This window comes from Bos indicus x Bos taurus, chromosome 19, assembly GCF_003369695.1.
Source record: "Bos indicus x Bos taurus breed Angus x Brahman F1 hybrid chromosome 19, Bos_hybrid_MaternalHap_v2.0, whole genome shotgun sequence".
NCBI lineage: Eukaryota > Metazoa > Chordata > Mammalia > Artiodactyla > Bovidae > Bos > Bos indicus x Bos taurus.
The window spans coordinates 26,193,350-26,216,978 of record NC_040094.1 but is presented as its reverse complement, the minus strand read 5'-3'; the positions used below and the strand labels follow the sequence as shown (position 1 = coordinate 26,216,978).

The window sequence follows — 23,629 nt, the reverse complement described above, 5'->3', positions numbered from 1 at the left end:
CAAATAGCAAAAGTATAAAGAATAGAGGCATAAATAAACACCCTATTCTGTCTGGTTTTAAGCTGATGGGGAGGAGGCCTGTGATTAGGTAGGAGAGCTCTAACCATACCTGAAATGTTTTATCATTTGAACTGGGTATGAATACAGATATGTTTATCATTTTTTCCTTTATAAAACAAAATATATTAAAAACATATTTTAAATATTGTAAAATAAAGGCTTATAACATTTTTAAAGGGGCCTGTGCATATATTTGACACTAGAAAAACATTCAGGAGGTTCCAGGTATAAGATAAAGGGGGAAAAAAATATTTCAGACAAAATAAGAACAGCTAACGTCCCACTTACTGAAAATTTAGTTTCCAAAGGTCATCTTTGGTGGGGGATGGGGGGTTATAGTTAGAGAGAGGAGCACAGGGATGAAAAAAGATGGGGTTCTTAAGGATCTTTTTATCACTATGTTTATAAATGACATCTGAATGAAAATGTGAACTTTGCTCCCTTCTCAAATGACATCTGAATGAAAATGTGAACTTTGCTCCCTCATCCCCAAATTGATGCTGGGTCTAAAGTTTCATGCCCTGAAATAGTAATTGCGGCCTTGACTGATAAACACGAAAGCACAGACTGTCTTTCAGATACGTCTATCAATAGAAAAGACAAGAATATTTGCTGGGGGAGGGCCTTCCCTTTAGTAAAACGTGTACTTTTTTTTTTTTTTAAGGTTTATTTATTTACTTTTGGCTCTAATGGGTTTTCATTGCTGCCCTCGGGCTTTCTCAAGTTGCGGCGGGCGGGAACTACTCCCTCGCGCTGTACTCGGGCTTCTCATTGTGGTGGTTTCTCTTGCTGCGGAGCACGGGCTCTAGGGCTTGTGGGCTCAGTTGCTGTGACTCTCGGGCTTGGTTGCTCCAAGGCAGGTGGATCCTCCCAGACCAGAGATCAAACTCATATCCCCTGCATTGTCAGGGGGATTCTTAACCACTGGACCACCAGGGAAGCCCAAAATGTGTACATTTTATGGCACGGTGCGTTTTGTTGTTAAAGACGCCAGACAGAGTTCTATCCCTCTGAATTAAAATGAAGAAAGTGAAAGCCGCTCAGTCGTGTCTGACTCTTCGCGACCCCATGGACTGTACAGACCATGGAATTCTTCAGGCCAGAATACTGGAGTGGTTAGCCTTTCCCTTCTGCAGGGGATCTTCTCAACCCAGAGATCAAACCCAGGTATCTCACGTCGCAGGCGGAGTCTTTACCAGCTGAGCCACAAAGGAAGCTATCTGAATTAAGTTATATAATTTGTTGTTGTTGTTGTTAACCTCATCACCATTTATTGAGTTGTGAACTGTTGCTGTTGCTGGTGAAATCTGACACTCACTCATCCTGATCCTGCTCTCGGCTTCCCCTTGAAAAGGAAGCCTGGAGCAGGACCACCCCAAACAACAGAGGGTAGAAGGAAGACATGGGGGCAGGGAGATGCAGGGAGGTGAGGGATGGGGGAGGGCAGCAGGACCAGTGAGCAACATTAGGCTTCTGGGGACACACACACACAGGCAAAGACCAGGGTGTCCATCCTGCTCCAACCGGCGGCCATGGGAACATCAGGGAAGTACCAGGCGTCCAAGAGACATTTCAGTCCTTCCTGTCATGAAGCCTCTGCTAAGAGGGGCTGGGCCAAGGTCACTGGTCTCTGTCTTTAGGGCACATCAAGCCAAAGCGGCTTTAGAAACTTGCCCTCTGTGTCCACGTAGCCATCGCCTCCCTTCTTGGAGTCAATCAGCTTTCCCGCTACGAACACTTCAAAGAAATCAGTGACCTGGGGAGTCCCCTCGCTGCAGATGTCCAGGCGGTCAGAGAACTCTTCTAACTTCTTCCTGAGCTGAAGATACTTGGGCTTGTAGCCTCAAGCGCCACAATAAACCACTCAGACAACAACCGCCATGGTTCCGGACCGCAGGGTCCGCTACAGTGCGGACTCGCAATCTGAACCCAGGTGAGGAAAAGCGAGATCTGCCAAGTTATATAATTTTTTAAAATAAAGTTGTTCAGAATCCCCACAGTGCAAATTGCCTGGTGGCTGAAGACTGGACAACATGGTCCTTGTAGATGGGGTGGGGTTCAGTGGAGGCTGAAGTAGGGAAGAGAGAATGAGAGCTGACTCGTGGAAACAAGCAAGATGAGACTTCTCTTTACAGCAGTTCAACTGTGAGAGAAAAAAAAAAGAGGTATACTGAAAAAGGCCAGAGGATCAAAGGAATTCTTAATTTGTTTATTTGCATTATTATATACATTTTTCTTTTTATTCATTTGACTGCACCGGGTCTTCTTTGCAGCATGTGGGATCTAGTTCCCTGACCAGAGATCGAGCCTGGGTCCCCTGGATTGGGAGCTCAGTGTCTTACCCACTGGACCCCCAGGGAAGTCTCTATTATATACTTTAACCCCATTTATACAAGGTTTAACAATATGCAGGGACTTGCCTGGTGGTCTAGTGGTTAAGACTCCATGCTTCTACTGCAAGGGGCGCAGATTCCATCCTTGGTTGGGGAACAAAGATCCAGTAAGCCATGCAGCTTGGCCAAAAAAAAAAAAAAAAAAGTGAAGTCATAGAGTGGGGTCCATTTTTAAAAATGAAAAAAACACTAATTATTCTCTACAATGAGTGGCTGTGTATCAGCATGACATATACACAGCAAGCTTTTTCTGATAGTAGAAAGATGCTCAGGGTCTAAATTTTTTCTCCCTGCTCCCCTCCCCCCTCCAAAAAAAGTGATAATGAAAGATTTAATGTTCATGGCCATTTGTCCTGGGTCACATGAGATTTGGCAGCAGCTAAGGTGGCCCATTCCATGACTGAGACCTAGAAAATCACCAGAGAGAGGTAAAAGTCCCCAGAACACTGACCCGGAGACGTCCCTCTGGGGAAGTGGAGCAGTGATCAATGGGGGACAAAGAGGGGAGTTGGGATTGCTGGTTGGATGGAGAAAAGTAGGGGGAGAGGGGGAGGGGGTGCCTTGATCAGGAACAGAGCTGAGAACGTGTGGAAACTGACCTCCAAAGGAAGGGAAGGGAAGAGTACTCGAGACCACAATTGCAGACAGAAGTCGTGGAGCTGCTGTTTCTTGCCCATCCGTTTAATGACAAGGTTCCTCCCCTCTGGATGCCAACTAAGCAGGAGCTGGCAGGGCATCCCCCGACTTTGCTGCCCAGGCTGACTTGGAGTCTGCCCCAAACACAATCACAGATATTCCCAGGCTTGAATTCCATCCAGAGAGACTAGTCATTTGATGCAATTGCCTGTGGTCTGAAAAACAAACTCCCACCCAAACACATTGTACTTAGGGAGACTGCAATCTCGACCATCATGTCTCCCAGGACTCGGGCCCACTCTGACCACAGGATCTTTCTAAAGGCATGACTGACAGAAGTGCTCACAATCCCACCATGTAATTTTTGTCTGGCAAGTAACATACTTCTGTCGTTACATCATTTTCCTTAGCCTGCACTGTGTTCAGTCACTCAGTTGTGTTTGACTTTTTGCGACTGCATGGACTGTAGCCCGTTCTCTGTTCATGGAATTTTCCAGGCAAGAATACTGGAGTGGGTTGCCATTTCCTACTCCAGGGGATCTTCCCGACCCAGGGATCGAATCCAAGTCTATTGCATCTCCTGCATTGGCAGGCAGAGTCTGTACTGCTGAGCCACAGGGAAAGCCCTTCCTTAGGGTAGCGATCCCTTAAAAGAAGAAAGCCTGACCAAGATCCCTTCTTGAAGTCAACCATGGAAATAACCTTTTAATATTCTCTCCTGTGTTCCATGAGCTTGTGCAGCTTTCACACACAATTTCTCAGCTTATCCTCAAGACAACACACTGAGGTATGTACTATTATTCCTGCTTCCTGGGCCAGCCTAGAGTGCCCGCTCCCTCCCCCCCGCCCCACCCAGTGAAGGGTAACACTGGGCAGCCCAGCCAAGTCACGGCCGAGGGACTGGTTCCCTGTGACAACCCTGACCCCCCCTGGCCTGACACAAAGGAGGCTACCGGAAACTCCTGACTGCTGCCAAGCCGGTAGCCAGAGCGTCCTGGAGAGGAATTCTAAGCTCACAACGGAGCATTTCTCTCTAGTTTTTTTATGGGTTTGGGATTGGGGAGGGGTTGGTGGCTGGCCAAAGACGAGTGGCAGAATGATGCCATCATGAAAGCCCACAACACTGATTCATGTCATGGTGGGAATGGAGACAGGCTTCGTGCCAGCCAGAATGTGCCTGGTTACACACGCCGGTTAAAAATAGCGATGGCTCCAGAGCGGGCATGGTGGTCAGAAAGAAATTTTCCTTCGTCTATACTATTCCAATTGTTTTCAAAGAGAACTTATTTCTAGGTGGGAGGGAGGCTCGAGATGGGGGTGGGAAGGGATATATGTATACATATAGCTGATTCATGGTGGTGTACAGCAGAAACTAACACAATATTGTAAAGCAATTTTTCTGCAACTTAAAAAAAATGAAAGAAAACTTATTTATGGATTAGTTATAGAATTATAGGTTCTCTTTAAAATTCAGAAGGGAGGGAGTGGGTGGGATGAATTCAGAGAATAACACAGAAACATATATATTACCATATGTAGAATAGAGAGCCAGTGGGAATTTACTATATGACACAAGGATCTCAGCCCAGTGCTCTGTGACAACCTGGGGCCCGGGGGGGAAGATGGGGAGGGAGATTCAGGAGGAAGGGGACATATGTATGCTCGTGGCTGATTCATGTTGACGTACGGCAGAAACCAACACAACATAGCAAAGCAATTATCTTCCAACTAAAAAAATTCAGAAGTTAATGGCATCCACTGTTGCTTTGAGAACCTCAGGTTCTGGGGTGGGGTGGGGTGGAGATGGGAGTGAAGGGAGATTTCTAACTTCTAATTATCTCAGACCTGCATTGTTCACACCCATTCAGCTCAGCCAGCCTTTGCCTGCCCACTACACACAGCCAAAGACTTCACAGGCTACTGGGCACAAGCTCAGCGGGTCCTCTGGCAGAAACTGATGAATTAGAAACAGCTTGATGAAAGAGGTGATGAGGACCTCCTGCATGGTCCAGGGGGTTAAGAATCCACATGCCAATGCAGGGGACACCGGTTCGATCCCTGGTCTGGGAAAATTCTACTTGCCAAAGGGCAACTAAGCCCATGTGCCACAACAACTGAGCCCCTGCGCCTAGAGCCTATGATCTGCAACAAGAGAAACTACCACAGTGAGAAGCAACTAGAGAGTAGCCCCTGCACCTAGAGAAAGGCAGTGTAGCAACAAAGATCCAGTGTAACCGAAATTAAAAAAAAAAAAAAAGAGGTGGTGATGAACCTCAAATAGCCTACATCTGTGGTTGGATGAGCACAAGCTGGGGCTACAGACAGATAAGCAGCCAACCAGACCCAGAGACAGAGCAAGTAGATCCTATATCTGTGATGATATCAGAGTTAGCTTTGAAGAACTGGTGGAATTTTGATAAGGTAAGGAAGGGGTGGTGCAGGGGTGTGCTGGTCTGGAAAGAGGAAACATCTTGGAAGACAATTAGGATGTAGATATTAAAAAGCTCAAGGTCATTTCCATTTCCACCATCACCAATCCCTGTCCCCCAGGAGTCTCATCTTTGCACTCTCTTTGACATCTCACCACCCCCTCTGTTCTGGGGGATCTCAGCAGGAGACAACGTGTGTGAAATCTCATGGGTTTTCCCCCATTATTTTTGCTATGTGTAAAACTGCCTGGAGATGGACAGCAGTGGGAAGCAAAGGTCAGAGGAATTAAACAATTTTCCCAGGTGGGGAGGAAGGGAATTGGGACATTAACCTGGGTCTCCCCAATCCCCTCCAGCTGTCAAATAAGGTGGCTGGTGTCTGACTTATGTTCATACACCCCTGAGTGAGATCAGCCTGGTTCAAATCCCAGTTCTGATATTCACTGTGTGACCTTCTTTTGTTTTTTTTTCCCACTGTGTGACTGTGAGCAAAGTACCTAACCTCTCTGGGCCCCCATTTCCACAGATGTAAACGGGGCTAAAATACATACATCAGAGCTGTTGGGCAGATTAAAAAAGATCTTGCCTGTAGAATGCTTCATATAATGCCTGCAGCAGAGGAAATGTATAAGCAGTAATTTTTGCTGTTACTGATCATTACTGATCACTCCTATCACTGATCATTACTGTTACCATCCGCTCTCGTGAGTTTCCCTGGTAGCTCAGCTGGTAAAGAATCCACCTGCAATGCAGGAGACCTGGGTTTGAGCCCTGCGTCAGAAAGACCCTTGGAGAAGGGACTGGTGACCCACTCCAGTATTCTTGCCTGGAGAATCCCATGGATGGAGGGCTACAGTCCATGGGGTTGCAAAGAGTCAGACAAGACTTATTGACTGAGCATGCAGGCACATCTCTCATTCAGTATCTGGATTTTAGAGTCTGCCAGTTGGCTGGTGGAGAAGGCAATGGCACCCCACTCCAGTACTTTTTTTGCCTGGAAAATCCCATAGATGGAGAAGCCTGGTAGGCTGCAGTCCATGGGGTCGCTAAGAGTCGGACATGACTGAGCGACTTCACTTTGGCTTTTCACTTTCATGAATTGGAGAAGGAAACGGCAACCCACTCCAGTGTTCTTGCCTGGAGAATCGCAGGGACAGAGGAGCCTGGTGGGCTGCCGTCTATGGGGTCGCACAGAGTCGGACACGACTGAAGCGACTAAGCAGCAGCAGCCAGTTGGCTAGAGACCACGTCTGAACCTTTTCCTTAATCCTATTCTCCTCCTTAGAAAAGCTGCTCTCACTCCATTTGCAGGCATCACAAGAATTCTCTCGGCAACCTTGTGCCACCGCTCAATGCTTGGAATCCTTCTGTTAGCTCAGCTGTGACTGGGGTCTGGGAAAGCTCTGAGGACCCTCAGTTGTAGGGGTGGGGGTGTGCAGATACACATTAGAGAGGATCTATCAAGAAGGCGGAGGCAGGGGTTGTGTAAGCAGCTTCCATACCCTGTTCCCCCTTCTCTTCCTGTGTGCAGCACAAAGAGCTCCAGACAAAGAGCCTGTCTGCACCTTGGCTTAGGTGGGCTTTCTCACGAGTTCACCCACGTGGGACATGAGAGTAGCATGCTCACTGCATCCCAGACCTTCCCTGCCCCACTCCTGGGGCCAGGTCCCCTCCATCCCTGACAGGTTTATTCAGGGAGAGGGTGGTGACCGGGAGGAAGCTTGGGCCCTCCCAGGACTTCCACCCACAAATCCCAGCTCTCCTCCTGCAGTAACCCACTCTTGTCTTTCTTCCATGAGCACCAAGAGTTGGTCCCCACACCTGTGGAATCTTGAGTGATGCTCATCTGCCCCATTCTCTTATTGTTCAGGTGGGAAAGTTCCTGGCATTCAGAACCAGCCCTTTCCTCCAACACCAAATTGTTTCCACATTAGAATCACCTTTGGAGTTTCAAAAACTCCAAAGTCACAGCCACTTGCCGGACCAGGGAAATCACATTTTCTGGGGTTGGGCAGGCATCCGTGGCTTTTGGTTAGTTTCCCAAGCGGTTCGCAAGTGTGGGCAAGTTTGGAATCCACCATCCTTGCTGCCCCAAGAATCCCAATAAATGGCCACACGTCAGGCTAAGGGCCTGAGTGTGGAGTACCCACCATGCCTCAGTGGTCCCTTTTCAATTTCTGACTTGACCATCAGGAGGGACTTACTCATGTAACAGTGAAAAACTGTCACATATTGATCAAGTATAGTAAGGTTATGTAGATGGTGTGCTCACTAAAGTTTAAATAAATTAAGATGCTTAGACAAATGTGCAAAGCCACAATCATTCCAATAACACATCAATGTCTTAGTCGTGTTTATGAATAATAAAGGTAAATATTGAAGCTAATTAAAGACAGGCATGGTATTTTTTTACAAATAAGATTCTGGGAAATAGAAATACACATTAAATCCCCTTAAAAATGTCAACATAAAGTATATAATATCCAAACGTTTCTGATGGAATTGCAATTATCTGCAAATTTTTCAGTTTCTACTGAGCAATTAGATACACTGTTCTGTCATTTTTATCTAATTAATTACATCCTGCTGTCTGTGAAAAGAACACAAACAACTGTTCTACATTCATTTGATCCAATTATGCATATATAATTTTGGACACGTGTTGCCTTTAGCAGAACTTGATATCTTTGTATCTCAAATTTTGGGGTCAATTCGTCCAGTCATTTATAACAGTCTGGGTGCCAGACTCCTTTCAAGTCCATGTACTCAAATGAAAGCAATTTTTCACAGTTTCTGGGAGCACCCGGACTTCCTAAGTTCCCTAGGTCCCCTGTAGAGTCCAGAGTAGGCGGCGGGAGGAGCGGGGTGGAAATGAGGAAACAAGCCCAGAGGCTAAAGTGACTCTTGTTGTCAGTTAGGGCCACTACCAAGATTCGAATTCCCGGCTCCTGACCCTCTGGCCATTCTAGGAGAGACAAGCGCTGGGCCTTTTGGCCCGGGGTTCAAAGCCTGATTCTGCTTCCTGTTGGCTGGCAATGTGTGCAAGTTACATCAGCCCTCAGCGCAGCAGTTTCTGTGTCTGAAGACTTCCCCATTCGCCTGCCCCCTTGTTAGCATTACAGCTTAATTACAGTTACAGTTTAATGTTGTTATTTACAAGTGAGGACAGAGTTGAACAGGGGGAATAGGTGAGTGCCCTAGGTCACCAGGCTGCTACAGGATGTGGCTCCAAAGCCTGCAGTCCCCACCCTGCACCCCCAGTTCCTCCTGCCCCTGACCCGGACCAGAGTAGCATACAGGAAGTCAGGAGCCGTTCTCAAGGAGGAGCGGCCTTCAAGTTCGAGTTCAACATGGCCAACCAGCTCTCTCCTACAGAGGAAGGATCAGTGAGAGGACCAGGAGGGACGAGGAGGTCAGTGTTTTGTGGAAGAGGATGGAGTGACCCGGATGCAGTGAGGCCAGCCTGGGGGAGGGGAGGGGCTGCTGCCCAGGGCGGCCTGGCCTCTGGCTCCCACCCAAGGGGTCGCAGCAACAGCCGGCGGCAGCAGCACAGGCTGACGGAGGAGGCAGGGACCGGGCTTCCTGGATGTCCAGTCACAGGTACTGTGCAGCAGCCCTGGGCTGAGGAATCTGAAAACCCCTCCCTTCCTAGGCTGTGGGCCCTTCACTTTCAGTTTCGTTTCTCTGCCTGCAAGAACTGAAACTTGAAACAGAAAGATTCCGGAGATCAGAACATGGAGGGAGCCTTGCAGGTGTGCAGGAACTGGTAAGAAGTCGCTTTCCCTGGTGGCCGACCTGAGGCTGGCTGGTGAGAGGGGCAGACAGGATAAGTCTGTTTCTAAAGTGAAGAGGAAAGGGTCTGTGTGCCCAGGAAGGCCAGGGTGGGCCCCTGAGATAGGAAGGTGTAAACTCAGGAGATATCAGTGAGAGAGGCTCAGGGTTGGCAGATATCCCTGAACCCCGCCCCACCCCCGCCTCCAGGTACTGAAGACTTTCTGGGACAGTTCTACAGCCAGACAGCCAGGCTAACCATCCCTGCTGGGCTACTCCTATTTTTCAGACCTCGGGTCCTAATTTGTATGCTCTTCATACTAGTCTTTGAAAGAAAGAGGCTCCCGCATATTGTCTGAGACCATGCCCACCCCCACCTTTAGAGGGACCCGTGGAGCAGGGTGAGGGGATACAGCAAAGCTCCCAGACCACACCTCTAAATCATGGGGACCCAGCCCCTTGAGGCACCTTACTCTCGAAGCTCCCTACCTGTGACAGGAACCAGGGGGATCGCTCCCCAAGGTCTTTCTCCAGCCAGACCCTCCTGGCTCTCTGGCGTTTGCACGAGCTCAGGAAAAAAAGCTGAGGTGCCAGGCCAGGCAGAGGGGTAAGAATAGCGGAAGGGAGACTTTCCTGGTGGCCTAGTGATTAAGAGTCCATGCTTCCCCAAGTAGAAAAGTTTTGTATACATATATATAAGTAATATAATATATATTATATATCATTTATATAATTATATTTGTTATATATTTTTAAATAAATATATAATTGTATTTCTATTTATTATATATAATATTAAGTATAATTTATATGTATTAGATATGTATAATATATGTATTACTATAATATAGTATATATAGTATATAGGGTATATATGTATTAGAAAACTTACAAGTTTTTGCCCAACTAAAATATGACATTTTGATTCCACTTGCTTGACTTTGTATAAATAGAATGCTATTTCTAATTTTTAAAAATAGATAAGCAACAAAGGTTTACTGTACAGCACAGGGAACTATAGCCAATATCTTGTAATAACCTATAATGGAAAATAATCTGAAAAATAAGATATATATAGGGTTTCCCTGGTGTCTCAGACAGTAAAGAATCTGCCTGGCAATGCAGAAGACACGGGTTCGATCCCTGAGTTGAGAAGATCCCCTGAGAAGGGAATGGCAACCCACTCCAATATTCTTGCCTGACAGATCCCATGGGCAGAGGAACCTGGGGGGCTACTGTCCATGGGGTCCCAAAGAGTCAGACACAACTGAGCAACTAAACCTCAGTCTTCCACATTGCAGGCAGATTCTGTACCATCTGAGCCACCAGGGAAGCCTGGGTTAGAAGTCAAAGACACAGTCATACGCCTTTGAGACAAAGGATCATAAATCAGAATGACATGCTGACATTTTACAAAAAGTTCACCAAGGATACCTGCCTAGTCCAGGTGAGCACGCACAGAGAGTACTGAGTGAGCAGTGAGTCACTGTGACTGAGCACAGAGCTGAGAAAGAACACTATTCTTTTCATTTATATTCCTGGCATCAGAAGAAAGAAAAAAAGAAACAGTTGAGCAGGCTCTTCCATCTATGAGGGGCTCTGGTTAATGTGTAGTACAGATGCACAATGCACATGAGGGAGGGAGGAGCCCCCAACACACACACAGAGTTTTATCTTTAATTTGTTCTTGTCCTGCCTTAAAATATAAATTTTATTTCATCAGTCACAATCAAGACAATGAAACTATTCATTACCTCCCAAAGGTTTCTCTTGTTCCTTTGTAATCACTCACTCCTGCTCCTTCTTACCCACCGTGCTCACCCTGGGCAACATAAGAGCTTTACAGAGCATCCTTACCATTACGTCATGATTCAGCATTGTTCTGATTTGAGATCAACATGGGGAAGGCGAGTCAGGTGGTCTCATCATCATATTTTCAGTGCTTGAGGCCTTGAAAGATCTTCATCCAGGAGCCTCATGTATAAAATATGGCTCCATGCTTTATACCATGAAATAAACCTGGTTTTCCTCCCTTTTGATCCTGCAGCAAAAGAAGGGTGGCCTCCAACCACCTGGGCCTCCATGAGGCCCACTGCTTGATGTACCTGGTCCTCTGCCCAGAATGCAAGGAACCCGTCCTGCAGCATGAGATGGAAGAACACTGCCAGGGCGGGCACCAGCAGGTGGGGAGGCAGATTGGGGGACGGAGGTGGAGGGGCAGGGTCCTCTCTGCAGCCCATCTCATGGCTGCCTGCCATGGGCAAGTTGCTCAGCCCCCGCGCCTAGCCCCCTACGCAAAGTGGAAAGGGTAGATAATCCTGCCCTCCCTGTACGGCCACTTGGACTTCCCTGGTGGCTCAGACAGTAAAGAATCTGCCTGCAAAGCAGGAGACCTGGGTTCCATCCCTGGGTCGGGAAGATTCAAGGGAATGGCAACTCACTCCAGTATTCTGGCCTGGAAATTCCCATGGACAGAGGAGCCTGGTGTATTACAGTCCATGGGGTCGCAAAGAGTCAGACACGACTGAGCTACTACACTTCTTTCCTGTACTGCATTGAGTAGACCCCGGTTTCCCATTCCCAATCCTTTCCCTACAGGCATATGAGGTTGGCCAAGACTAGGGGTCCCTGTTTTGGGAAAAGTAAAATGTTCGTTTGAGATGTGTCAAGAGGAGAAACAGGAAAGGGGTGCTTGGAAGGCAGTCACGGCCAAGGTTGGTCAAAGGCCAACCTTTCTCTCCAGCTGTTTCTGGAGCTCCTCAAGCTCAGGCATCCATCTCAGCTCAGAGGGTCCCATGAATGCGTCCCTGAGCTCAGAGTTGGTGCTGCAGGCAGATGAGGGTGCCTGATTCCTGCCCCCAGGTGCTCACAGACCCATCCCTGACACACAGAGCCAGGGTGGGACTTGAGCACCTCCCTCCGCATTTAGGTGGGATGCGCCATGTGTCAGCAGAGCGTGCCGAAGCACTTGCTGGAGAGTCACGAGGTGAGGGGCAGGTGTGATTTCTTCTGCCAAGCCCAGGAGGAGGGGAGGGGGCGGGTCATAAAGCTCTCCCCTCCCGCCCCCAGCTCTCTCTTCTCTCCCAAGCAGGCCTGGAACTAGCTTATCCCAGTGACACAGGGCCCCCTGCCCCTGCCCCTCTTGCCAAGGTCCAAGAGAGCTCATGTTCCCTTCACAAGGAGAGGCCCCCCTCCCACAACCTCCTCCCACCCCCACCCCCCAGTCTTTCCCACCTGCTTTCTCTTACTGGCTTCAGTCCCCCTCAGGGAAATAAGCTCCTAGCCCCAAGGCAACTGCAGTCACTGCAGGCCAGTGACTATGCCCGTCCTGCCGGCCTCCCCGCAGGCCCAGGAATGCCAGGAGCGCCCGGTTGAGTGCCAGTTCTGCCAGCTGGCCGTGCGCCTGAACAAGGTGGACCTCCATGAACACCACTGCGGCCAGCAGACGGAGCTCTGCCCAGACTGCGGCCAGCACGTCATGCTCCGCGTGCTGGCCCGGCACAGAGAAGAGTGTCAGCGTGAGCAGCTCCGGCTCCAGAAAGGTGAGCATCGTGAGCTCTCAGCAGGACGGGTGACAAGGGTGCTGACAGATGCATGTGTCTCTAAGTCACCTGGCTAGTCTAGTTCCAGAGTGGCCTTCTTGTGCACCCGCTGTGTCTTGAAATGACTGGTCCAGAGAAAAGCAAATATCATAATGCATAAATATGGAATCTAAAAAATAGTACTAATGAACCTATTTACAGAGAAGGGAGACTCCGGTATAGAGTCAGACTGGTGGACGCAGCAGGGGAAGGAGAGCGTAGGACAAACTGAGAAAGTAGCATCAACATATAGACACTGTGTTCGTGTGTGCTAAGTCGCTTCGGTCGTGTCCGACTCTTTGCGACCCCATGGACTGTAGCCCACCAGGCTCCTCTGTCCATAGGATTCTCCAAGCAAGAATACTGGAGTAGGTTGCCATGCCCTCTGCTCCAGGGGATCTTCCCGACCCAGGGATCGAACCCACGTCTCTTACGTCTCCTGACTTGGCAGGCAGGTTCTTTACCACAAGGACCACCTGGAAAGCCCCATATATACACTAAGGAAAGTCGCTCAGTCGTGCCCGACTCTTTTCGACCCCATGGGCTGTAGCACACCAGGCTCCTCCGTTCATGGAATTTTCCAGGCAAGAGTACTGGAGTGGGTTGTCATTTCCTTCTCCAGGGGATCTTCCTGACCCAGGGATCTAACCTGGGTCTCCCACATTGCAGGCAGACGCTTTTACCATCTGAGCCACCTTAACACCCTCATATATACACGACCAAGTGTAAAATAGATAACTATAAGGAAGCTGCCCAGCCTGGTGCTCTGTGACAACCTAGAGGGTTGGAATGGGGTGTGGAGGGAGGTTCAAGAAGGAGGGGATGAACATATAATTATGGCTGATTTGAGTTGTTGTGCGGCAGAGGCCAACACAATATTGTAAAGCAATTTTCTTCCGATAAAAAGAATTTTTTTTAATTTATAAAAATAAATGACTGATCCAGGGAGCCAAGAAGCCAGGGGTTGGGGACCTGGGAGCTACACAGATGAGTGCAGAGGCAATGGGGCCCTACCAGATGGGAGGCTTCCTTTGAACTCCTCCAGCATGACTCCAGACTGGCAGAGACCTACCTGAATCCTTGTAGAGATGAGAAAGCTATGCAGAGTGAAACAGGGGCTTGCTAGAGGCAGAAACCAGACAGGATCCCCAAGTTCCCTGACACAGAATCAGGAACTTTCCCAAAGGATCCAGATGTAGCCCCTGACCTTTGGGCCTACGTGTTGGCCACCTGGTGCCACAGCATCCTCTCTTTACCCAGTTACCTCTTCAGGAAGTGTGTTTACAGAGAACACGAGCCAAACACATCCTCTCACTGGTTGTTTTAGTAACAACAGTAGCATGGGGACAGAGCCGAAAATCCCCTGGGCGGTAAGTCTCTCTGGGTAAAAGATTTTATCAAAATCGGCAAATGAAAAACTGGGGTGCTTAAGATTCAAGTACATTCCCAGCAGGCCTGGGTTTCAACATAGCCAACAAACAACTCTTCAGCACAACTTTGTCAACACAACACAACTTGAACAAGATAGCACAACTTCAACAAGACTGCACAGCTTCAACAACACAACACAACTTCATCAACACAACTTCAACAAGACAGCACTACTGCAACAAGACAATACAACTTCATCAACACAACTTCGACAACACAACTTCAACAAGACTGCACAGCTTCAACAACAGCACAACTTCAACAAGACAATGCAACTTCATCAACACAACACAACTTCAACAAGACAGCACAACACAGCTTCAACACAATCAACAAAGATGTGTGCAGTTAACTCCTCATCTGATCACAGAGCTCGGAAATGGCTAAACTGAAAGAGCAGTCGGGTTGAACAGGACTGGCATCTGTGGTAACAACTCCTTCCATCTCCTTGGAAACCAGTCCTGCTCCAGGAAAACGTCTTTTCATCAGGGCTGTGTGCTGCCCCAAGGGCACTTTTACAATTTAATGGAAATAATGTGGGTGGTCCATGTGGCCAAGGACCCTGGCAGTGCAGGACACTCATGGCAGCCTCGGGTCAAGGCATCCTCAGGACTGCAGGCCACGTAGCGGGGCAGCCGGGCTGGCCATTGTCAAAGGCAATCATTTGTGCTGTTGCTTCTGTGCTTTTTCAGGGAAGAGCATTCCAGTTCCTGAAAGCAACATCTGCTGTCATTATTGCAACCAAATGATTCCAGGAAATAAGTATTTCCACCATCTGGTGAGTAGAAATTTGTCATTGTCTAATGATGCCAATGGAGAAGGCAATGGCACCCCACCCCAGTACTCTTGCCTGGAAAATCCCATGGACGGAGGATCCTGGTGCGCTGCAGTCCATGGGATCGCTAGGAGTCAGACACGACTGAGCGACTTCACTTTCACTTTTCACTTTCATGCATTGGAGAAGCAAATGGCAACCCACTCCAGTGTTCTTGCCTGGAGAATCCCAGGGACAGGGGAGCCTGTGGGCTGCCATCTACGGGGTTGCACAGAGTCGGACACGACTGACCTGACTTAGCAGCAGCAATGATGCCAATAGCCAGTTCATATTGCAAAAAAATATGATATGAACAGTAGATTCTTTCTGTAATTCATTCATTTTATTTATTTACTTATTGGGCGCACTGGATCTTCATCGTAGCCTTTGTCCCAGGCTTCTAATTGCTGTGACATCTCTTGTTGCCTTACACGGGCTCTAGATGCATGGGCTTCAGTAGCTGTGGCACCCAGGCTTAGTTGCTCCATGGCATGTGGGGTCTTCCTGGACCAGGGATTGAACCTGTGTCCTCTGCATTGGCAGGTGGATTCTTAAGCACTGGACCACCTGGGAAGTCTTGAATGGTAGATTCTGGGTCCAGTTTTACACAGCATGAATATTAAGAGGTTCCCATATTTCGTTTTGCTTTGTTCAAAAAAGGACATCGTGAACTGCTTTAGGCTTATTTAGCACACGTAATTGGATTCCAATTATGCCAGCCCTTCAAGGAGCCTCCCTGACCAATCCAGCTATCACTGATCACCTCTGAGGACCTGAAAATTACAATTTAGGCCTAAATAGGCTCTGCTTTATTATTTTCTATCCCATGTCCCTGGTGGCTCAGATGGCAAAGAATCCACCTGCAATGCGGGAGACCTGGATTTGATCCCTGAGTTGGGAAGATCCCCTGGAGGAGGGCATGGCAACCCACTCCAGTATTTTTGCCTGGAGAATCCCCATGGACAGAGGAGCCTGGTTGTATAGAGTTGCAGAGTCAGACACGAATGAGCAACTAAGCAGAGCACAGCACATCCCGTATGGAAGTCTTCTCTATTAGGCTGTGAGCTTCCTCCAAAAAGTTAATAACTTTCTCCATCTTCCCACAATGAAGCTGATATCAGGGCTGTGTACCAAAAGGAGGACTCTGAAAGGATGTAATGATGTGATGGATTGATTGACTGCTTTTGCCTGGGAAAATTTACAGACTTCTCCCTCCATCACTCTAAGCACCTTGGGAACAGGCCAAGCTGTTCCCCTCTTCTACAGGATGGAGCATTTTCTTTGGGGGAATCTCCCCAAAGGATCTCTCCAAAGAACTCACTTCCTTCTTCCTGGATGGCAAACTGTTTGTCCTTTCTTTACCCTTCAATCCAGAGAACAATGAATATCAGAACTAAAGAAATCCTAGAGATGATCTAGGTCTTTTTGTTTATCAGGGACCATACATATAAAATTTACTATTAGTGACATTTAGAGCATTTTAATATGAATACTTGACTTAAAATCTAAATTACATTCCCTACCCTCCACAAAAACAATATATGGATTTGAAAACATGTTGATTGATTCTCTATTTCCACCTTTTAGGTATTAATGAATGCTGTGGAACTTAGTTTCACCTGGTTTTCTACTATTCCTCTTTAGTCATTATTATTACTGTCACTTTATTCAATTCATGCCTGCTTGGATATACTCATACGTTTACCTTTCTCTTTGCTGATGTTCTTTCTTTTTAAAATATTTTACGGATTTATTTTGGCTGCATTGGGTCTTAGTTGCGGCGTGTGGAATCTTTACTGCAGTGTGAGGGCTTCTCTCTAGTTGTGGGCTTCTCTCCAGAGCGTATGAGCTCAGTAGTTGAAGTGCACTGTGGCATGTGGGATCTTAGCTCCCTGATCAGGGATCAAACTCGAGTCCCCTGCATTGCAAGGCAGATTCTTACACTGTACCACCAGGGAAGTAACGAATCCCAAGCTTTCCTTCTGGGCAAGATTTCTGTCATCCTGAAATACATGTCTAGGTATCTTTAGTTATCTGCACAGTTACTTCCTTTATTCTGCATCCTTGAATGTTAATTGGATTTCAAATTCTACATTAACCTTTATTTTCTTTTAGCATTTTGAAGCATTTTCACCATCTTCCCACCTCTTCGATTGCTGTTGATAAATCTGCTCTCAGTGTAGCTGCTTGTTCTTTGCCAATAACCATTTTCTTTGTTGGATTTCAAGATCCTCTTTGCTTTGGATCTTCTGTGGTTTCACTGCAATGTATCCAAGAGAAGATTTATTTTTATTCATCCTGCTTAGGACAATTGGCTCAGATGTGTTTGTTTGTTTGTTTCCTCTCTCTCTTCTTCAGAATTTATCACCTCATGATCAATTTCTAGTCCAAGGTAGACAAGCTTTGTCATTTTTTCGTGACCCCATGGACTATACAGTCCATGGAATCTTCCAGGCCAGAATACTGGAGTGGGTAGCCATTCCCTTCTCCAGGGGATCTTCCCGACCCAGGGATCGAACTCAGATCTCCCACATTGCAGGCCAATTCTTTACTAGCTGAGACACAAGGGAAGCCCAAGAATATTGGAGTGGGTAGCCTATCCCTTCTCCAGTGGATCTTCCCAACCCAGCAATGGAACATGGGTCTCCTGCATTGCAGGCGGATTCTTCACCAGCTGAGCTACCAGAGAAGCCCCTTAGGGCAATAGGCTCATATGTGTTTGCTTTTTTCCCCTCTCTCTCTCTTCTTCAGAATTTATCACCTCATGCTCAATTTCTAGTCCAAGGTAGACAAGCTTTGTTGTCATTTCCCTTTTCCAGTTAGTCAATTTTTGTCTCTCAGCCACCGTAGTTCAGACTTCAAGTTTCCCAGCTTCGTGCAGGGAAAGGGGACTCTTCCAATTTCACACATCATGTGGATGGGACTTTTCTCTCATCCAAGCTCTTAGTCATGAGACTGACCCCACAATCTCCTCCTAAAGGGTTACCTCATGTGCTTAACAGGTACGTCTTCTTTCCCGGAACATGAGTTTGCTTGCTTCCTTGCAAAGTCAGCTCAGTGAACGTTTGTCATATTATATCCAGCATTTCTAAAGAGTTTGGAGTGGAAAATTTTCAGGTTAGCTCGCCTATTGTATTGTCCACCATTAAAGCTGAGGTCATTTTTAAATTTGATGCTTGACTCACCCTTGCAGGATAGATGCCGTCGAGTCTCAGGTGCTGTGACACCTTCTCCAGTGGGGAAACCAGAAATTCCTCCTTCATCCCCTTTGAGTTGGGCTGCTGAAGACCAGACTTCCAAGACAGAGAAAGATGTCCGTCCAAAGCTGAAAAATAGACACAGAGCTCCCTTTCTTTCTGAAAAGTCAACAAGGCAAGCGCCACGAGGAACAAACAAAACCACGAATCTGTCTTTGAAGTCCAATGGCAAGCTCAGAGCCTCCTCTCCTGTAGAAGATGAGACAGCCTATGACATTCTGAGGAGATGTTCTCAGTGTGATATCCTACTTCCCCTGCCAACCCTAAACCACCACCAGGTACCCAGCCTCTGTTCCTTCCATATCCAGCTATGAGCCATCAGGACAGTGTTTAAAGAAATGCAAGTCCTGCGAGATGTCCTCAGACAACACTATCTCCCCTTTCTCTGTGTGTCCGGATCTACTCTCACTTATCTCCTGTGTATATATGTTCATCACCTCCCATTTCTAACGGCAGAGCCAGTCTCTCATCTCTATCTCCAGTTCCCAGCCTAGTTACTGACCACAGCAAATGCCCCCAAACCTTGGAGCAAACAAATGAATAGAAGGCATCCAGTCTAGCTCTCTTATGGCGTAGATAAGGCAACTGCAGTCCAGAGATCAGAGCCTTGGTCAAGATCCTAAGTCAGTTGGTATCTTGCCTCCAGCAGATTAAGGTTTACCTCCAGTAGCTCAGGATTTGCAGCCTCAATAACCTGATTTTTCACATCCTAGATTACTTTCCAATAAAGAAGAATTAGCATTAGAGGTAGTTAACCATTATGCACCAGTTACAATGCAAAGCGGGGCTTCCCCAGTGGTTCAGCTGGTAAAGAACCTGCCTGCCAATGCAGGAGATGCAAGAGCCATGGGTTTGATCCCTCAGTCGGGAAGATCCCCTGGAGAAGGAAATGGTCACCTGCTCCAGTATTCTTGCCTGGAAAATTCCATGGACCGGGGAGCCTGAGGGGCTACAGTCCATGGGGTGGCAAAGCTCTTTACAAATGGTTAATCATTATAAACATCAGGAAGGTATTTTACCCCTATCTTATAGATAAGGAAACTAAACAGAAAGGTCGAATGGCTTCCCCAGGATTTCACAATTAGAGAGTGGCAGAATCCAGCCAGGTATACATGTGGATATAGTTCCAGAGCTTATGCTCTCAAGCCCTATAAAGGATGTCTCACTTTAAAATACTTTCATTATTTGATGTTTTTCAAAATACAAAAGTTATTGTTGTTGTTCAGTAGCTAAATCGTGTCCAGCTCGTTGCAACCCCTTGAAAGGCAGCACACCAGGCTCCCCTGTCCTTCACTATCTCCCGGAGTTTGCCAGTACTAAATACTAGATTTGGTTGTGACCATTTGCCATGATACCATACAAACAAACATAAAGATACAGCTAATCCCCCCACACCCCTCCCACCTCCCAAGTGCCATGCCATGAAGTGCCAGTGTCAGCCTCCAGGTGGGCGTCCTTCCAAAACGTCACCTCTGTTCACAAAAACCTGACAAGCCTCCATGGGGATTGAACTGGTTTTCTTCCCCCATATATCGTCTTCCTAGACTCATGACTCCACCACTTGCCTTTTTTCCTGAATATATGACGCACACCCCTTACAAAGTAGTAGACCTAAATCTTGTTCTAACTTCTTTAAGCATCTCTGTACGCACACAAGCACACAATTTTACCAAGCTGAGTGAATTTCATACTTGCTGAGGGTGTTATTAGTGCCATATTCCCTTGCCTCCTACAACTGAAATTTCCTTTCATACTTCTCTCCATCCTTAATGATGGGCTTGCTGAATTTAGCAAAGAAAAATTCATTACTTGGGACAAAAATAACTACAAAATAATTTCATGGGACATACTCATACTAAGAAAAATCCTTTGTCTCTCTGAAATTAAAATCTAACTGGACAGCCTGTATTTTATCTGGCAACTCTAATATATAACCGCACACACACACACACACATTTGGAGTCCAATTGTACACACTACTTGTATAGGATTCATCAATAACCAATAATAAGAAGGGCATCCCTCCAAGTCAAATGATGTTGCCCCTTCCTTTTCTTTTTTAATGTTGTAAGAGTCCATGAGGACTCCCTAGTGGCTCAGATGGTAGAGTCTGCCTGCAATGTGGGAGAGCCGGTTTCAATCCCTGGGTTGGGAAGATCCCCTGGAGAATGGAATGGCAACCCACTCCAGTATTCTTGCCTGGAAAATCCCATGGACAGAGGAGCCTGGCGGGCTGCCGTCCATGGGGCTGCAAAGGGTTGGACACGACTGAGCAACTATCACTCACACACACAAGAGTCCATGGGGTGCTGTGTTGTGCTTAGTTGCTCCGTTGTGTCCGACTCTGCAACCCCATGGGTCGTAGCCCGCCAGGTTCCTCTGTCCACGGAGATTCTCCAGGCAAAATACTGGAATGGGTTGCCATTCTCTTCTCCAGGGGATCTTCCGAATCTAGGAACTGAACCCAGGTCTCCCGCATTAGAGGCGGATTCTTTACCATCTGAGCCCCCAGGGAAGCCATAGCGTGGGTATCTTCTAATCTGTTCGTCCACCCTCCTGATGATGACAGTCCTCTATTAAACATTGTCCCAAACCTCCCATAGACCCCTCCTAGTTCACTGGCCTCCCTTTTCTTCTCTTTTTTAAATTTTTATTGGAGTACAGTTGCCTTACAATATTGTGTTAATTTCTGCTGTACAGCAAAGTGAATCAATTATGCAGATACATATGTTTACTTTTTTTGAGGTTCTTTTCCTATATAGGTCATTACAGACTATTGAGTAGAGTTCTCTGTGCTATACAGTAAGTTATCATTAGTCATCTCTTTTATACATTGTTGTTGTTTTTTAGTCACTAAAAAAATGTGGAAGTGTTAGTCACTCATTTGTGTCCAACTCAGAGACCCCATGGACTGTAGCCCACCAGGCTCCTCTGTCCATGGGATTCTCCAGGCAAAAATACTGGAGTGGGTTGCTATCTCCTTCTCCAGGGGATCTTTCCAATCAGGATCGAACCTGTGTCTCGTGCATTGCAGGCAGATTCTTTACCACTGAACCACCTGAGAAGCCCCCTTTTATCCATAGTAGTGTATATATGTCATTCCCAGTCTCTTAATTTATCCTACCCTCCTCTCCCCCCAACCCAACCCCACTTGGTATCCATAAATTTGTTCTCTACATCGGGGTCTCTATTTTTGCTTTGCAAATACGTTCATCTCTATCTATGACTTTTCTGTCATCTACAGCTCAAGGTCCCTGCTCCAGAAACTGGGGATAGGTTTAACCAGCGATATCCCAGGAACTAACACTTTCCACTTTATACACCTTCAACTTTTTAAATATCCATTTCTTTAGGAGAAATGCCGGCGGTTAGCTTCATCAAAAGGAAAACAAGTGTGAAGTTCCAGCTAGCTTTGGGAAAGGTACAACAGATTTTGAAGATTTTGTTTTTACACTGGTTTTTCTGCTTGCTTTCTGTGCTAGTCTGTATTTGAGGAAAGACGTTTTACTCACTGGGTGTCTTTCTTGTCGAAGAAAAGGTTTGGATTTTAACTATTTTCCTCCTTTTGAACAGAGATGTTGGTTTGCCCAAGAGCTACAGCTAAACCAGGAGGAAAAGAGAACGCCAACTCTTCTGCCTGAGAATTCTGATCAAGCATCTAGGCCCAACCCAGCCTGGACACCTTGGGAAATCCAGCTTTATCTCTGAAGAATAAAAAAGATCTTCCTGAAAGCCTGTCCTCCACCTTTCTTTAGATTTTTGACTGGTTTTCTAGGGCTGGGGGTGGGTGGAGTTGGGGAGCAGCAGCTAGGACGGCATGGGAAGGGGAGTGGCAGAAAATGAGAGAGCGAGGAAGAGAAAAATGAGGTTGGGTGGTGGGGGCAGCCAGGTAATGCACGAAGAGGTGCCAGTGGAGGCCGCTGGCAGGGGGAGCAGCTGGGAGACACCCAGAGAAGCAGCCCCCTCCCTGCGAGTAGCACAGCCCTAACTGTCTGCCTGGCCTGTGGGGAGACCCGTTAGGGTACCAGCTCCCACTAGGGAGGACAGAGCCCAGGACAGTGGGTGTTTGGGTGTGCCCCCACCCACCCAAAACTGCAGAAGTGTGACCTTTCTCAAGCTTTGTTAGGTTGGCTGAGTCAGGTTTGCTTAAGGCCTTCTTTGGGTCCTGGTGGCTCAGACAGTAACGAATCCGCCTGCAGGGCAGGAGACTGAGGTTCCATCCTTGGGTTGGGAAGATGCCCTGGAGGAGGCCATGGCAACCCACTCCAGTATTCTTGCCTCGAGAATCCCATGGACAGAGGAGCCTGGCGGGCTACAGTCCACAGTCACAAAGACTCAGAAGCGACTGAGCGACTAACACTAGGGCTGGGTTGGCAGTGGCTTTGGCTTCCCAGAGAGCGTCCCCGACAATGGACAGGAACTGGGGCTGGATCCGGACAGGAAAGGTGGCGAACGATCGGGCCTGCACAACCCAAGTCCTGGGCAGAACCTCTTTCCCGTGTGCAGAGGGGCCGGGCAGGGGGCAGGGCCTGTTGGGTCCAGCCTCCTGCCTCCCGCCCCTGACCGGGGCGCCTCCCCGGCCATCTGCGGGGTGGGGGCACCTAGTCTGGCCCCTCGACCTGCGCGATCACCCCGGGTTTGGGCCCCGCGGCCGTGGGGATGAGCAGACCCCCGCAGGGGGCGGCGCGTCACAGAGGCGGCGGGCCGCTGGGCCTCTAGCCTCGGCCGGGCCGCGGGCGGCGGAGTTGGCGTCGGAGCGGAGGCGGCGCGGGCGGAGCAGGCCTGGCGCTTGCGGTCCCTGCAGCCGGAGAAGCGGGGCCCCGCGAACGGGTAACGCGCGCGGCGGGGTGGGCGCCCCTCCTCACCCACCGCCCCGGGGAGGCTCCTGGGCCCTCTCCGCACCCGGGTGATGGAACACCCAGGTGTCCTCCCAGGCTTGGCAGCTGTGTGACGTTGTGAACCCGGCCTACATTCCCGCGTCTGGGTTCGAATCCTGGTCCCCACTTACCCATCTCATTTTCCTAACCTTCCAACGCCTGTTTCCCCATTTGTAAATACCTTCCTTATAGGGATGCTATTTAGAAGCACGTTGGCACCAACTTTCTGATGGCAGCAAACACTTGTGTAACATTTACTATATGCCAGGCACTGTTCTAGTGTTTTCCATCTGTCAGTCCATTTAATCCCCCAACACTAGAAGAAAGGAACAGTTACCGTATCAACAGATGTGGAGGGGCTTCCCAGGTGGTGCTAGTAC

At 47.9% G+C, this 23,629-nt stretch overlaps 1 protein-coding gene across 8 annotated transcripts; it reads left to right on the top strand.

The window, feature by feature from the left end:
• Positions 1-8,609: 8,609 nt before the first annotated feature.
• Positions 8,610-22,104, top strand: XAF1 (XIAP associated factor 1). 8 transcript variants are annotated; one of them, XM_027518445.1, is made up of 9 exons: positions 8,610-8,930; positions 9,171-9,284; positions 11,337-11,472; positions 12,219-12,275; positions 12,636-12,831; positions 14,994-15,079; positions 18,309-18,650; positions 21,726-21,793; positions 21,946-22,104. In XM_027518445.1, the coding sequence occupies exons 2-8, from the start codon at positions 9,253-9,255 to the stop codon at positions 21,768-21,770; spliced, it is 894 nt and encodes a 297-aa protein (XP_027374246.1). In that variant the 5' UTR covers positions 8,610-8,930; positions 9,171-9,252; the 3' UTR covers positions 21,771-21,793; positions 21,946-22,104. The 8 variants fall into 8 exon arrangements, with proteins under 8 accessions (XP_027374246.1, XP_027374240.1, XP_027374247.1 ...); XM_027518443.1 differs by lacking the exon at positions 21,726-21,793 and adding an exon at positions 10,591-10,736 and having other exon boundaries at positions 8,654-8,930; XM_027518439.1 differs by lacking the exon at positions 21,726-21,793.
• Positions 22,105-23,629: the final 1,525 nt, after the last annotated feature.